Raw genomic sequence first — 17,902 nt, 5'->3', positions numbered from 1 at the left:
CAAGCTTCTAACTTTATGAAGGAACCGGTTCTCTAAGAATAAGTAACATTTTCAAGGTTTAGAAACAAAGTTAAAGTAGAAAAGACTTCTGTGAAACACATGCCACAGTACTGGCCGAAACATCAGTGAGCAAGCNCTCTTTCCGAACAAATCAAACACATTTTAAGCAAAGTCCTGGCTTATGTCTTTAAAAGTATATAACAACAGAATTCTTATCACAGAAAGGGAATTTTCAGCTCCATCCTGAATCTATTTGGTCCTGAGTTCAGTATGCATATATTCTTCACATCGTATTTTTCTTACTTCTCCATTTATCTTAAGCTTCACATTCCCCCCCACCCTTGTTTTTTACCCTAATTTTTCTATTTAATGGTTAACTCTTGGTATAACCACCAAGATCCACTGCAACTAATTTTAGTTTCTGAGTTTCTTGTTTGAGTTTTACCCATTTGAGAAGACTATAATTTCATGACCTTTATTCTTTCTTAGAGGTCTTATGAAGAACAAAGAGAAAATCTACTTTAAAATTTCAACTAAGGGATGCTGGGGTGCCGCAGCTGGTTAAGCAACCAACTCTTAGTTTCTGCTTAGGTCATGATCTCAGGGTGATGAGATGAGCCCCACTTTGGGCTCCACGCAAGCGCAGAGTCTGCTTAGGACTTTCTCTCCCTCTCCCCTCTGCTCCTCCCCTATCCCCACCATCGTGCGCAGTCGCGTGCATGGGCTCTCTCTCAAAAAAATAATTATTTAAAAAATAAAAATAAAAATTCAACTAAAAATTATCCTATTATCTTGCAATTAGCATTAGGTCCATTGTACCCTTTCCTGTATCTAAGACACGTTATGGGATTTTAAGAGGTCGTATTATCCTACATATTGAAACATTTTGCTAAGAATGTTTCATCATTCTAAGAATTTCATCATTCTAAGAATTATTCTGCTATTATCCATCAATTATTCTCAATTATTTCAAGAAAGACTAAAATAATACAAAAAAGAAAAAACAATATAATTGTTAAGAAGGGTCAATGGTGAAATAGAATCATCATCATCCAGTTTTACTGCATTACCAAAAATACTGTATATTTCAAGAAGTATCGGAGACACTATCTCTGTAGTCTGGTTTTAAGCTTTCCCTGGAACATAGTTGAATATTTAGATTTTTCCATTTCTGTATGTAATGGCAAAGAGAAGATAACTGACAGAGGAACATATTTCACAATTATTAAACAAAATAGAACATGAATACAAAGAAAAAGCAGCATTCTAGACTCTAATGATGATCTTGAAGTTTAATATCTAAGTGAAATATCAGACTATGGGTTTTCAGATGACCATATCCTAAATGTATTTCTCACACTCCAAAACTGATGGCAGAAAAATGTGTCTCTAAGGACAAAAATAGGGTCTTTTCATACACTTAGTTAGCAGGAAGGACTTTATCTTGCAGTATTTTGCAACAAGAACCTCGACTGTTCTATTCTGCTAAAAGAACGTGTGACATCTGAATTTGACACAAAATGGTTTTGCTACATTTCAATTATGTATATTAAAATTGCTCGTAAAGTACTTTCCCCCATCCCTTTTAGTCTCACTTCTGTAAACTTATCTAAGATGACTTCAAATATATTTTAAAAGGATCCATTGGACCCAGGTGGCAAATGACTGCTTTTCTGATACACTGGTATATATCCTTAGTATACGTCCTGGTATACACCTCTAGTTCCTTCAATGGTGTCCTCAGGTAGAGCATTAATACTGAAGAAACAGAAGACAAGGATAACAGCAGCTAGCAGAGACTTCTTTCAAAGGTGGATTAACACTCATGTCACATTTTGATCAGTTATAGATCCATGTTCCTCCACTTTTTCCTGTCTAAGTGACAGGAAAGACTTTGTCAAAAGCCTTACTGAAATCCACACATGCTGTGCTATAATCCTACAACTGCAGTACCATGAAATGCAATTTATGTGAGCTGAGACGGCAAATCACTTACAGTAACTCAGGGCTCTAAATATTATCACCCATCTTAGGTTTTATCATGTTCAATTCTACTCTATTATATTCTCCTATATTAAAAAAATACTGAATCAAAGTAAGTTACATATGATAGCTCTTCATTATTAAGTGGCCGAATCTTCCATAACCTTTCTATTCATAACATTCTTTTAGAAGCCCTTTTCATCAGTCCTACCATTTTCATTATCAGTATTTCACTCTGAGCTATAGCTTTCCTGACATCTCTTGACTATCCTGATAAAACAATGACTAATATCATGAACTAGAACTTAAGTCCGACAACGGCCATCATTCTCCTTCCAACATGACTATTACTCCCTTCACAATTCAGCCACTCCTTGGAAGTGCTCTGTTTTCAGTGGTTTTCTATTGTTTGGGATACTAGATATCAATTCACATGCAGGTGTGGTCAGAGCTGCAATGAGTAGGGTGGCACGAGCAATCTGATTCCTTTCTCTAAGACCCCGTAAGAACTTTTAGGCGGCCATAATGAGCTCACAGGTAAACAAAAATGCTTCATTTTTCTGCTTATTTCACCCTATCTTCATCATATGAAAGCAACTGGTTTGGTAGAGCCAATTACACAATTTATTAAATTTTAATGGTTACCCTGCTGATATACTTTCTAATTTGAAATTTGTCATAGGTTTTGAACACCATCTACCTGATGTATTAGAAAAGCTGCTTTTCTTTCACCACTCCCCCTTTCTTCAACACTTATTTCTGAACAATGAAAGCTTTTAACAACATTTAATTCTTTCGAAAGGATCTAATTACTGTATCCTTTAAAATTTTGGAGATAATGTATTAACTAAGCCCGGAGCTCTATTTTTCTTTGGTTGGTGAGATTCTTAAGACAGAATAACCCTGAAAAATGGAATGGGAAGAAATCAGAGAGGGAGACAAACCATGAAACTCTTAATTATGGGAAAGAAACTGAGGATTGCTGGAGGGGAGGTGGGGGGGATGGAGTAACTGGGTGACAGGCATTAAGGAGAGCACGTGATGTGATAAGCACTGGGTGTTATACACAATCGATGAATTACTGAACTCTACACCTGAAACTAATGATGCACTATATGTTGGCTAACTGAATTTAAATAACAAAAAAGAATAACGTTCTCTCAAGCTTTTAGGAATTTTCACTTCAATAATTTGGTGTTAATTTTAAGAGTACTACCTTGATTTTACTGCTTCTTCTAAACTTTCTGAAAGGAAACTGGCACTAAGACAATCAAAACTGCCACATTTATAGACAGACAAATCTGCTGTTTGGATGAACTCTTCCATCGTGACTACCCGTTGCCTCTATAAGATTTTTTTATTACATCACGGACAACCTGTTTCTTTTCATTGATTTGTAACTTGTGTTTTTCTTTAAACAACATCCAAATGTTCTACATTGTGCTCTATCTTTAAAGTTCCCAAATTCTCAGGCAGATAAATCTGCCTGACATAAAACACTACACCTACTCCAACACTTCTATCATTCCTTCAAAACAAGGTACAGCATTCCATTCTCATAATTCCAGGTGTAAGTTCCAACCTAGCAAATACCATGAATATCCATTTTACGTTTACTATTTGATTTAAAAGGATAAGTTCAGGCCCCAGCAGTGTCCAAGGTTTGCTATCCCTTTAATTTAAAGGAACTCTTCTCTCTTCTTTATTTCCACTGTCCTTCACTGTACCTCTATTACAGAAACTAGAATTCTGCCCTGTGTTCATACAGATGTACATGCTCCATTAGAGAAGAGATTACTTGAGGCGAGATGCTTTTTTGTTCATCTGTGTATATATCATCTAACACCACGTTGCTCATACTTTAAAAACGTTTGTAGTATTGTTTTATTGCCAAAAAGTTTCAGATATTAGAAAGAAGTATGATTGGGGGGAATTTGAAAACACTCATATTCTAAACAGTTTGTATCTATAAATATTTCTCACATGGAGCAAAAACAGGCTTTGCAATGGATTGACCCCACCTTTGCAACTTGACTTATTCTATCAATTCTAGGTATGATTCTTCTTCACATATTATCATCCCTATAATTTATTAGGGTTTTTTTTAACGCCATAGGATGTTGTACTTTTGAAGTGATTAAAAATTCGTAGCTGTACATAAAATAACAGAGTGTCTTAAGACAAATGATACATGATATTAGCTATATAGTTTTGCAATGGATGTTTAATTTCACTAAGGTACAATTGGAGTCAAAATGCTTTCCATAGCATTAAACGTAATCATGCCTCATAAACTTCCTGCCACACAGTAACAGCCTAATTAAAGGTAGCAAATCTATTTTGCCATCATCACAATCAACAAAAGCAAAATCATCATGACTTTGCTTGACAAGGAACTGAGTGGAGAAAAGCACATGAAGTATTAAGGTGTAATACTGAAACACCGCCTCTATCTTCTGTTCTCCACTGCTAATATACCAAGCACATGTATATATCCAGAACACATTCTGGTAACAGAAAAGACTATGAATCTTCCAAAAAGGTTGATCTTCCTAGTAATAAAACTGAAGAAAATCACCATGCTTGAGAAACACTGTTTTAAAGAATGTAGAAAGCAATAACTCTAAAGACCACAAGATGGAGTTATAAACCTTTTGAGGCTGTTGCTGTTCTAGGAGTTGCTGTCTGAGATGTTCAAGGTTTTGCTGCTGTAGTTGTTCAGCTATCTGATGAAAAATGGAATTGTTCACAGATTCTGAAACATGAGAACTAGAAGGAAAAACAAGTAGAAATATATTTCAAAACCCAATGAAGATAATACATAAATAACTGATTTTTCAACCCCCCCATGCCAATTAAATGAAACATACTCTACAATGTTTACTTTTGAAATATTAACAGAAAATGGAATACCTCAGAACATTAATATGTTAAAATAGAAAGATACTCTCCAACAGTCTTTCAATAGATGGATAACATGTTAAAGATACTCTGATGGAAGATCTGAGTATTAAATACATATAAATTAGTATTTTTTACATTAGAGCACTTTAAGAAAATCTCAATGAAACGTAAAAGTTAAAAGTATTTAAACATTGTCACTTAACTCCTTCTCTAAGATAGCGGGAGAAATGGTCTATCAATCAGTACATGTGAAATCTACAATTGTAATTGACCATAAACTTTATAAAACTAATCTGCTTTCTTTAGAAAAGCATTCACATTATTAGGTATGTTAACAGAAACAGTACTTAGATAAGAGGAAATAATAATTTAACTATACTCTGGGAAATTCACACCTGGAATACACCTGGAATTCTGGGTGCCACAAGGTAAGACATGAACAAAAAAGAGGGCATCCCAAAAGGGGCAATCAGGATGGTGAGAAGTCTTGAAACAGTTGAAAAAAAGTGTACTTCATCTGGAGCAAATAAACCTAAGGGGAAGAATGATACCTAACTTCAAATATTGAAAGGCTATGTCTCAAAAGATAATGGAGCAAATTTGTTTCCTTGCTTCAGAATGCAAAACGGATCAATGTGTATAAAGAAAATCAAACAGGATCCAGTAACAAAGATTATTTAACTTCTCATCATAGAAGGCATTAAAACATTACAAAAATACCCTATCAGAACACCATTAAAGGAGATTCTTACGTTGTTCAGGACACTGATCTACATGATCTCAAATGTTTCTCCTCTAACTTTATAATTCATAATCTAAAATATTAGATTTCAATTTTTCAAGTAAAGTCTCTTTACCAAAAGGATATATGTATTTTTATGTATTATATAAATATATTTTAAGAGCTATTATCCCAATATATAAAATTAATAACCTCTGCTTGAAACAAGATTCCCAGAGGCATTCCCTCCATTCATCAACCTCCATCCTCCCACCTTCCATGCCCCACTCTCTAACATTCTCTTCCCCACTGGTCCTTTCTCAAACCTGCAAGAACCTAGGGCTGCACAGAACTTACGAAAAGAAAATCACTAATCTATTATAAAAATTTACAATCCACATCTTTAAAAAAACAAAAGCCCTATAATCCCAATCTTTACTTCTGATTAGTCATACACACCCTGAGAATTTGGTAGAATGCCTAGAAGTAGCCACTGACACTAGAAGCAAGCTTCTCTCCTATTATTTCAAATATTCTTATAACTGAATAAAATAACTTAACGCCTAATACAGATATAGAAAATAACACCACTATATCAACATCTATCAATTCTCCTATAAAGAATTTTAATATACCCCAAATATTTGCAAAGATCTGAGATAAATAGGGAGGCAACAAGACAGCAACTCTACCATCTTTCTGTAATGTTAGAGCTCAACAGCCTGAAATCATATCCCAACTTATTCAAAGTATACTTGGTAGTTCAGAAGGCAATGTCCTATCCAATGTATATAATAGTAATGGGAAAAACTTATGATTATGAAGAAAAACAACAATTCTTACAGTTGAGAAGCTGAAATTTCCTTTTTGGGTTCTTCACTATGCTCAGAATCTTCCCCAAAATCAAACCTATCCATCAACTTCTAAGGGGGAGGGGGAGGGAGAAAAAGACAAATTAAAAGATGCTTCACACAAAAATAAGGTACAAATGCTATTCTGAATGCCAATGACATCCCATTAATTTCCCTTATCACATTAATACATAAATGTTTTATATAATTTTATGTTATACTATAATAAAGCATTCAATTTGAGTATTTTAAAGTACTTTGACATACATTGCCTTATGTAACAAAACAAATCATAACACAGGAAAAATACTAATGCTCTATAGAAGAGAAGACTGGGATTAAAATAATTAAGTGGCTTGCCAACAGTAATAAAGCTTGATTAAAAAACATCTAGGACTGTAATCAATGGATCTATTCGTAGTACATTTCTCTTCTTAGGATGCTCTACTATCTTCCAAATAATCAATTTAAAGGCTTTTTTTATGTGGTTTAGCTTTTTTTTTTTTTTTTTTTTTTAGTAGGCTCCATGCCCAGTGGGGAGCCCAACTCCAGGCTTGAACTCACAACCCTGGGATCAAGACCTGAGCTGAGATCAAAAGTAGGATGCTCAACTGACTGAGTCACCCAGGTGCCCCCTATGTGGTTTAGCTATTAAATTTTCAGACTAAATTAAGCTGACAGCTAAGAAAGTCTAAGTAATACAAAAATCAATATTTATTTTCCTAAAAAAAATACAGTAGCAGAAACAAAAATATGGATAACACTTCCAAGATCTTTTAATATTCTCATAATTAATAAGAACATTGAGGCAATCACACAATAAATTATACATGAGATTTTCAACTTTAAAACTACTATCCTTTATAGTTAGACCTCAATTTATCATATTACAGTATAATGACAACTATAGAGAAGTTTTCCTATGAACTTTCATATTTTGAACAATTATAATTTTAGCAGGTTAAAATTTCAGAACATAGGGGCGCCTGGGTGGCACAGCAGTTAAGCGTCTGCCTTCGGCTCAGGGCATGATCCCAGCGTTATGGGATCGAGCCCCACATCAGGCTCTTCCGCTATGAGCCTGCTTCTTCCTCTCCCACTCCCCCTGCTTGTGCTCCCTCTCTCGCTGGCTGTCTCTATCTCTGTCAAATAAATAAATACAATCTTTAAAAAAAATAAAATTTCAGAACACAGAACATCAAATTAGTGTATTTGTAACATCCATAAAAGAAATTAGAAAATTCAGAAAATTATCGTTTGCCTCAATTTTGAATACACAATTTTAGTGACCAGTTTAAAGAGAATATTCTACATATTTCAAGTGGAATTTTAAAATTACTTAAGTTCCTTCAGAAATATGTAAACCTCTAGTAAAATTCATAATATATTATACAGTACAGTGCATATTGTAATAGTTCAATAATAAAATATAATTTATAGAATTAGAATCCACATGACAGCATATAGACTTTAACACTTCTTATAGAACAAATCTGATAACTTAATTTCTACCTTGTTGAAAGCCACTCCCTGTTCCAAGGGGTTCAGGGTGTTGGCCGCTGCAGCTGCAGCAGTAAGCTGTGCTGTGAGAGCCTGCAACTGTACAACGAGACCAGCGTCCAGGGCCTGCAGAATAGAAGGCTGAGGCTTCTGCTGTTGTAGTTGTAAAGTTTGTATTAACTGCTGAAGCTAGAGGAGAAAAAAGGAAAATTATTACAAACAGATGCTGGTTTTATCTGTAAGAATGCCCATCTTTTAGTCAATAAAATTCAGTTATACAGTCTTTGGAGACAAGAGAAAATAAATACTAACTCAAAACAAGGTAATTAAAAAAATATTTTGTTGTGTGTGCCATATATGTAATAACAGTCCTTAGTAAGTCTGTCTAGCTTCTGGAAAGTCAGAGAACTTCAAGCCAAATAAAGTGGTCATACCATGACAGATACAGACCTCATCACATACAGACTGATTTTTTTCACTAAGCTTTTCTTTTAAAGATTTTATTAATTTCTTTAGAGAGTGCGGGTGCGAATGGGGAGAGGGGCAGAGAGAGAGAGACAGAATCCCAAGCAGAATGCGCACTGAGTGTGGAATCCGAAGCGGGGCTACTGAACAGGGGTTCCACATGAAGCTTGATCCCATGACCTTGAGATCACAACCTGAGCCAAAATCAAGAGGTGGAAGCTCAACTGACTGAGCCACCCAGACACCCCTTCACTAAGCTTTTCATTCCTTCTTCAATTAACTCCTTAATCTCTGTTAAAAAAAAAAAAACAAAAAAACAAGCACTGACAACAACTGCTTCTGCTATCTTTCAGATTTACCATCAGATAACACATTTCCTGAAAGCAGGAAAGCAAGTAAGCAATTTGTCTCTTAGAGCAGTCTGAAACTAATGAAATTAAAGGTGAATAGGGCCAACAAGAGTTGAAATCAAATCCCTGTTCCCTCTATTCATCCATCCTCTTAAAAAGCAGAAACAGTAAGATCCTGAAAATGTTTCATAGTTTAAGTAAACCCTACATACATCTTAGAATTAATAATTCTTTCCTAATCAAGACCTAAACCTGAGCTGAATCTGAAAATTATCAATTTACAATAGAAACAAGACATGTGTACTGTTTAAGATTAACTTATAGTGGGAGAAGGTACAAAAGCCATCCAAGATGAGAGTAAGTAATTTCATGCTTATCTAAAACAGCTACATTAAGAAACAAACTACAGTCATTTGGCTATCAAGTAAAGAGTAACTACAAACTACTAATGTGATAGCAAAGACAATACCAAAATATATGATAGCTTAGTTATTGCACTGAGGAAGCTTCAGAACAGATAAGATGGAGGGAGGGGAAGGAAGGAGGAAAAGGAGGAAAAAGGGAGAGAAAGAAGGCGCAGAGGGGAAAAGAGAGAAGAGGGTTAATACCATATTTTTTCTTTTACACATTTTAACTACTCCTTTTGACACCCGCATTTTTCTAGACAGCACTGTTACTGTTTCAGTCAGGTTCAAACCAGTGCAACACCCTACTTTTCCTTCTACTCTTGATTTAATACAATTACTAAGTCTTCTTAACTCTCCTTGCACTATTTCTTCTGGAAAAAATCACTTCTCCTGACAAAAGTATTTATTTTAATAAGTATCTTTTAAAATGAGAACATTTGCTTTGTGAATTACATTCAAAATATTATCACAAGATAAAATTAATAATTTGGTAATTTTATCTAACATCCAATTCAGTTTCCCAATTGCCCCCCAAAATGGAGAAACTAGATCTAATCTAAGACTATAACTGAAATGGGTTTTACATTTTTAAAACTCAAGAACGGTCCCTTCCTTTTGGAGATTGTCCTTTTAGAGAGTCTGCAACCCTACTATTTTTCACATATTTATTACTTCCCTTCTTTTATCATTATTATCAAAACGAAGATACTTCCTATCTCTAGGCTTCTCGCCTCTCCCAACCACTGAAGTACTGTTCAGGTCACTGACAGCAACATGAAAATCTCTGGCAATTCCCCACTGCTTAGCATATGAACTCTTTGTTTCTCAGCCCACCATTTCTGTCTTTTGAAACCAGGTCCACACTTAGGTCTACCATGTCAACTTTGTCATTATTAACATACATGCACAGGTCATCTGACCCTCCAGACATCTCAATTCTGAAAGATCTTTGCATACCCAACACTGTTATGCCTCTATACACTACTCATTCATTCTACAAAAATGTACCGAACATCTGCTACAACCTAAACACTAGAAATACAGCAGTGAACAAAACAGTTGAAAAAAATTCTCATCCTTGTAGAGCATACATTCTGGTGGGAAGAGACAGAGAATAAATAAAGTAAATAAATTATTTAATGTAATAGAAATAAAGCAGGTGATAGGAAAAAGGAGCATAGGGGATGAAAGAATGTGCAGCTTTAAATAACTTTTTGAAGGCCTTACTGAGGTGACATTTAAACAAAAACTCATAGGTAGCTGAAACCTCATGAATATTTGGAAAAAGAGTTCAGGGGGAGGGGGCGCCTTATTGCACAGATTACAATTAATCTGGTTTTTTAAAGGACAGGTAAAAAAAGGAGATGTGAAGAATGGGCTATCCTCAAACCCTACCAAGAGCAGTCCCATTTCAAGTCTCACTTCAAATGGCGCTTCCTCAAAAAACCCTTCTCTTGGCGACCCTAATTCTGACCCCTTCCCCTCAAACCCAGTCACTAAAAATTTATCCTGTTTTAAGTCATGTATCACTATCTAAATAAAGTTTTATACTTTTTTATTATTTGTCTCCCCTAACATAGAAAGACATCTTTCCTAAGAGAGAAGACATCCCTGTCTTGTTACTGGAGTAACAATAGCACCTAATAACGTTTGGCACAAACTATGTGCTACGTCAGTATTTTGGTATGAAATGAAGTTTTCATAAAACAGTGCATAAAATGATGCCTTACTAAATGAAAAAGCAAGTTACACAGTAGTATCTATAGTGTGATCTCATTTTTACAGAAATAACACATACTCTTTTATGTGGTACATTATAAAATAATCATTAGGAAAATAAATCATTGTTGACGTTTTAACAAAAAAACTGCTCACCTGTTGGCCCTGAGGACTTTGTAAGATTTGAGCTACTGCTGCAAGTGTATCTGTGTTTGTTATCTGAGATACCCACGGATCCGGCAGACCTTGGACCACATTGGCTGGAGTAACAGGTGTCACAGGAGTTCCTTTTAAAAAAGACATCACACCCACCGAAATAAATATGTAAGTAAATGAATAAGACTTGGAAAGGTAGAGAGATTTGCTTTGTCACTTTTATAAAATATATACGAACTTAAATAAACGTTTTTATTTTATTGTCTAATTACAGAATTAGGTAGACTGAAAAAAAAAAATACCAAAAAGATCTGTCCATACTTGTCCCCATTAACTAAGCTACTCCTTTAAAGGAGCCTACAATACTTACAAATCATTAAAAATCTCACTACAGAAGAAAATTCAATGACACAATATTCAAAATATAATCGAAAAATTAGAAAACAGTATGTATAATATATAACTATTTTTATTTAAAAACGGATGTGTATGTGTATAGCCACAGACACACACAACAAAAACAATATATATACCAAATGTTAATTCCTGAACTATGATAACAAATTTTAAGTGTCATTTGAATATACTTCAAAAAACAAGATTTTGAGATTATTACTAAAGCACTCTTGGCTCCATTAGATAATGTTTCAGGGATCCTTATAAATATTAAGTTCTCCTACAATACTATAACTTGATTTACATGCAAGTTTATGGGCAGCCTAAACCAGGAAAAAACTTAAGTGACATACCAATTTCCCAAAGTTCACTGTATTTATGCTTCTAGGGATTTAAAAAATTCAGCTTTTTAATTTTTGGAAAAGAATTACACACAAATATAAATTCTCAGTCTATTTTCCTTCAAATTACATTTCCTTTCAATTACTTAATGCTAGATAAATTCTCCTGCACTGTCAAACTGTTACTTTATAAATGAATAATCGCTTGGAAAAAAAGTAGAATATTTAGAAAACAAATCTCTATCAAAGTAACATACCTGGGGTGTTGCTCATAGCAGCAGTAGTACTGGCTAAAACAGGTGTGACAACTGGGGGAGGAATCCCTGCTGCCATATCCAAAAGAGGCTGAATAATCTCACTCTTAAACACATTATTCTTCTGCCATAAGTTTAATACTCTCACTATTTTACTCTAGAAGAAAAAAAGAAAAATGACATTTTGATTTTTTTCGCTTTTAAAACTTAGCACAGTCATTTCTCAGAGGCTATTCCAACAGTGGATGGGAAGGATGAATTAAAATACTTCTTCTGTAGTACTTTCTACCCCTGAAATCATGTTTCTGTAATTGTGATTTGCTAATCTTAACACACTTGAAAAAAAATGTTCATTTTGGTAGATGTACAAGATAAATGAGAAAGCTACATTTATTTTATTTTTAATTTTTTTTTAAGATTTTATTTATTTGACAGAGAGAGAGACAGCGAGAGAGGGAACACAAGCAGGGGGAGTGGGAGAGGGAGAAGGAGGCTTCCCGCTGAGCAGGGAGCCCGATGTGGGGCTTGATCCCAAGACCTGAACCGAACGCAGATGCTTAACGACTGAGCCACCCAGGCACCCCGAGAAAGCTACATTTAGTAGAAGGCAGGAATGGCAACTAGGTTTCAGCTTCTATGTGAAGTCTAATGAGATCGATGGTTATGGTTGCCTGGAGACTGTATTAAGGCTGTTGAGGTGATCAGGATTCATCTCAGCACCAAAGCTGTATTTACAGGTGATTTTAACTTCATCTTTTAAACAAATAACAAACTTCAAGACAAAGTCCTTAGCTTAAGTGACTTTAAAAAAAAAATTGCAACCAACCCTATCAGAAGAGTAAACTAAATTTCCAAATCAGTATCCAGTATCCCAAAATATGTAAACTTCTAATACCTTTGAGCAAATATAAAGAACCCTTTTTTATTCTCTCTCAGGGCAAAGCCTTCTTTATATGTGGTACAGAATATTTATTCATTCAGATCTAGAAGATTTGGTAGTGGGTTTCCAGCACTAATAAAACTCTACCACAATAAAAGAATTTTAAAATGCAGTTACTTTCTATTAACTACTTAGCAAATCCATTTTTCATAGACCCTAAATAGATAAATGTGAGTTCAGGTCAAATAATCAAAACACTAAATTAGCTGTGGGTAAGAATAAATAAGCTTCAGTGTAATTCCGAAAGCTTATTATAGCCAGTTTCTTTAACACCAATTGCTTCAATAAGGTAAAAAATAGCCAAATCAAAACTATATCTCTCCACTTTTGTTTAAGATGCTAAGAATCTCCGAATGCAGATAGTGTAATAACTAAATATTCAAATTCAGAATGACTAGGAGTAAAAGGTAACATAAAATCATAGTTAAGATAAACTAGAGTCTCATTAAGACCAAAGGGTAATGTATCGACTTAAAAAAAAAAAAAAAAAAAGGCAGCATACCTTGTCATCCCCAGGGCAACGATATAAATTCTGGAAAGTACTAATGATGTTATTGCTAAATCTGGGTGCAAACACGTCCTTTTCTTGACCAAACTGATGTCGAGATTGTCGTACGATGGAGTCAATAACATAAAGTCCAGGTACCTTGTATTCCGGTTTACACTGATGGAAAAAAGAATAGGAAGAGAAGGAATGAGAAGGTAGCATTCATTATAAATCCTATACAAATACAAAAACAATGCTTATGTAGAGGTAATGAATGTTCAAACATTGACTATTCCACACCATCTGTCTCTGGAATGGCATTTTAATCTACTTTGGCTACTCCATTCACCCGTTTCAACTGCCAATCACCTAAGTTCCAAAATAGTACTGCATAACTGGCTTCAATGACAAAAGTCAAAAGAATAAATAAGGTACTGTTATAACAAAACAAAGCAAATTTGTTTAATGACTTTGAAAAGCCACCTGGAAGGAAGCAGCATGTATCTAGAGCAGGGAAGAGCTCTAGAAAAAGCATTGCCAACATACACTAGACTTCATCTGAAATCTGTATAACAAAAGGATATCTGTACTAATGAAGGAACACTGTAACATTGTAAATACACTGAGCCCAAAGTTTCAAAAGTTTTTTCAAATATCACACCTGTAAGAAAGACACAACCATTAAGATTCCAGGAATCTACCCCATTTTTAGCTACTCCACTGATAAATGTTTCTCAACCTTCTTACCAACCACCCAAATTGAGGAATATGTCTCCTACTTTCTTGCCACAAGCTTTTCTTCTAGCCTATCTGGTTAGGTGAACACAACTAAGAATCCTTTTAGTATCAAGGTTACTGCTCCTGGTTTGTCACCATAAACAGAAGTATAAGAAAATCTGCTTTCTAAGCTTATGTTAATTAACGTGGAATTATGGCTGCAAGAAGCAGTTTCAATTTTTAGTTGTAATTAGGTAAGTATCTCACCCAAAGTAATTTCCTGGAAATCACATATGGCACTAAAGCACAATTATATTCTTGAAAAATCCCTGGAATCCCGAGTACCAGCAAGAAAAGGATCCTCAATCCACCCCTAACACACACATACATGTTTCTAATGGCATTTTCAGCTAAGACAATGAGTGATTTCATTCTGCAAAAAGGCAAGATGATGCTTCATCTACAATGCTTCAACTGTTCCTTCAAATACTTTTTAAGAACCTTATCCTTAGATTCTTTGTCAAGAAAATAAAGAGACCTTTAGCATCAATTCACAAGTATCTACTGCAACATTATGACTGTAAGAAATTGAAATATTTCCTAAGAGGGCAATAATGTTGGTGTTTGGATACTGAAGTTTTAAGTTTAACCTACCTTAAAGGTTAAAAATACCTGCTCTGTTTAAGTTATGGTTTTTGAAAGCCTGAAATAGTCTTCCCTCATGTTCCCAAAACATCCAGCATATTCATCTTCAGTTCATGTATCTGGCCAAGGCTATTTTCCTTTGACTACTCTACATTCAAAGAAATATCAACCTAGCTGAGCAAATAATGTACCTCGGTAAAGAAAACTTAAAATTTAATGAAAAGCAGGACATCCACTTTGTTAAAACTTATCTACTCCCTAATGCTACAAACACAGATAAGTGATTAATAATTATTAACCTGATTTATTGGCATCTTAATTTCGCTAAACACAGAAAAATCTGATATGATTATCTTGAGAGTGAGATTCAACAGAATTTATAAGTTGCTTTACAAGCTTTAAAAATGAATACTGAGGCACACCTGGGTGGCGCAGTCAGTTAAGTGTCCAACTCTTGATTTCAGCTCAGGTTGTGATCTCAGGGTCCTGAGATCAAGCCCCATGTCAGGCTTGGCACTCAGCAGCAAGTCTGCTTGAGATTCTCTCTCCCTTTCTGTCTGGCCCTCCCCCTGCTCATGCTTTCTCTCTCTCTCAAATAAATCTTTAAAAAAATTAATACTGAATGGTAAGTAATATGTTAAATTAAAAAAATACATCTTTTTCGCTGATTTATAACAAAAACTCGGGTTACAAACTCACCACACTGAAGAATCGTGAATGCACAAGATAATAAATGGACCTTTGGGGCCTACTGTGAAGATCCCAAAGCCTCAAACATATATTAGAAGTTTAGTGGTAAACTGTAAGGCCTAAAGGAAAAAACATTTCTTTATCCGCAGTATCTTTAGATACATCTATATTAAGATGTTGTAGAAAAGATTTTCCCTCACTTGTAGACTAGGCATTTTTGTCACATAAAATGGCAAAATAAAAAATCTTAAGTATGACTTAATGTTTTAAAATAACTTAACAATTGGTAAACTTAGCTAAGACTCAACTAGAAACCTAAGGAAAAATTAAGACCAAAAATCTGAAATGTTTTTTCAATTTCCTTTTCAAGTTCTATCAGTACTGAAAACACAAGAATTCCTAAGACTTTCCACTGGTATGAGGAATTCTTACTCTTTAAATAATAATAATAATAAAGTCATGTCAGATTAAGTTCTCAGTTATATCACTTCAAACTACATTCTAGTAATTTCTAATTTCTTCTGCAGAAATAGCCTTTTTGGAGAGAGAAAGGAAATAACACAGGGAGAATGCACCTTTAAATATATAATGTGATTTTCGTTCTAACATTATTCAAGCTATAATGTGAGTATCATTAGAAGTCAGAGTTTTTTGGCAAAAAAAAAACACTCTTTAGCTGACTTGGACCACATACTTTGCAATATATAAACATACCTTATATAATGATTCTATTATTAGAATTTGTGCGGCCACTTTCAGCTCTAAAAGTTAACATTAGGGACACCTGGGTGGCTCAGTTCGTTGGGCGTCCAACTCTTGATTTCAGCTCAGGTCATGGCTTCAGGGTTGTGAGATCGAGCTCCACAGGGCCTCGGCACTGGGCATGGAGCCTGCTTTAGATTCTCTTTCTCCCTCTCCGTCTGCCCCTCCCCCCCACTCTCAAATTCTTGAATGCTTATTCTCTCTCACTCAAAAATAAAAAAATAAAAGTTAACATCAAAGGAAGCAAAGCTAGAAGAGTAAATAGAGGAGCACGTGGCTGTACTTGCAAAGCACTGAATGATACTGACAATAGCATTTAAGTAAGGGCTGTTCCCAGGACAAGTCATATCTAATACTATATGAGTTCTCAAAGTGAATACTGGAGAAAAATCCTCTCCTGTTTCTGAGAGGAGGTAGAGAAAAGGAACCATTTTGAGATACCCAGCAGTATTCTGTTCTTAACAAGGTATGACCTTAGGAGAAACTATTTAACCAGAGCCAAATCTGCTGGGGTTTAACCAGAGCCTCACTGACCTGGGGTAAGGAAAATACAGCCATCCTGTCCTGCCTAAGGAGGATTAAGAAAAACTGAGAAGCATGTGTTAAGTCTATGGTCCAGAGGTACAACTCTATAAAAAAACCTAACATCATACTCATTGGTGACAAACTGAAAGTTTTCCCACTAAGACTAAGTATGAATGACGACAAGGAATGGATGCCCCCTCTCACCACTGCTTTTCAACATCGTACTGGAAGTCCTAGCTAATGCAACAAGAAAAGGAAATAAAAGATAGACAGATTGGAAAGGAAGGTTCAACAAGAACTAAACATATATAATACTCTTAACTGAGCCTACGAGATCTTCACTGCTAACTCTGAACTGATCTATATGTTATTTAAGGAAATAACATTTAACTACAAAACTTAGAGATACAAAATAAGTGGAAAGACTAAGTGGTATTTTCTTTTAAGATGGCAAACACACTACTTTTGTGTCGTTTTCGAGACTTCTGATGATTCAAGTTTTCCTGAAAGTGTAGAACACCTCAGAAATTCCACAATAGCAATTCTATTTGACAACACCAAAGCTGGAAGGGATAATAGGGGATCACTAAATCCTTTCCTCTTTACACTTATAGAGGGCCGTGGTCACCCAAGCAAGGAAGCAAAAGATGGACAGGGCTTTGATACCTCACTGACATAGAGTATCACTGCATAACTACAGGAGAAGGGAGATGACAAGCAAGAAAAAAGGGTATTATCCCAGTTCCTGATGAAACAAATCTAAACAAATCCAAATTTAATATACAGCTTAGTAAAATATTTCAGATTAATCCTGAGCCTGAAGAAAAACAATAATAGTTTATAATTAGCTATAAACTATTATTTTTAAACTAGTATTTTTTGGTTTGATAAAAGGACATTTTGCTCTTTGACTACAGAAATTCATTCTATTCGATAAGTCCTTAAGAGTCTAAAAACATTTTGACAAACAAGATTTAATGCTGGCTGGAATTTAACTCTTTAAGTAAAGATGATATGAGGGTAGTATCTTTTAAAAATAATCTTTAAGACTCATTAGATTAGAAGAATTTAAGTCCAACAATATTAAGT

At 34.8% G+C, this 17,902-nt stretch overlaps 1 protein-coding gene across 12 annotated transcripts in view; it reads right to left on the bottom strand.

Annotated features, from left to right (window-relative positions):
• The window catches only part of SCAF8 (SR-related CTD associated factor 8), a 216,711-nt gene that overhangs the window by 157,139 nt on the left and 41,670 nt on the right, over positions 1 to 17,902 (bottom strand). For 11 of the 12 annotated variants that reach the window (XR_005834413.1, XR_005834417.1, XR_005834412.1 and 8 more), the window contains 6 exons: positions 13,490 to 13,651; positions 12,051 to 12,204; positions 11,057 to 11,187; positions 7,972 to 8,148; positions 6,452 to 6,531; positions 4,635 to 4,752 (listed from right to left, as the gene is read on the bottom strand). Coding sequence is in view for 6 of the 12 variants with exons in the window: in XM_040627992.1 (XP_040483926.1) it covers positions 4,635 to 4,752; positions 6,452 to 6,531; positions 7,972 to 8,148; positions 11,057 to 11,187; positions 12,051 to 12,204; positions 13,490 to 13,651 (822 nt within the window). In the remaining 6 variants the exon portion in view is untranslated. The remainder of the gene's footprint in view (positions 1 to 4,634; positions 4,753 to 6,451; positions 6,532 to 7,971; positions 8,149 to 11,056; positions 11,188 to 12,050; positions 12,205 to 13,489; positions 13,652 to 17,902) is intronic. The other variant, XM_040627990.1, reaches the window with a different exon arrangement.

Source organism: Ursus maritimus, unplaced genomic scaffold (genome assembly GCF_017311325.1).
Source record: "Ursus maritimus isolate PB19 unplaced genomic scaffold, ASM1731132v1 scaffold_13, whole genome shotgun sequence".
NCBI lineage: Eukaryota > Metazoa > Chordata > Mammalia > Carnivora > Ursidae > Ursus > Ursus maritimus.
This window is presented reverse-complemented; position numbering and strand designations above follow the sequence as displayed.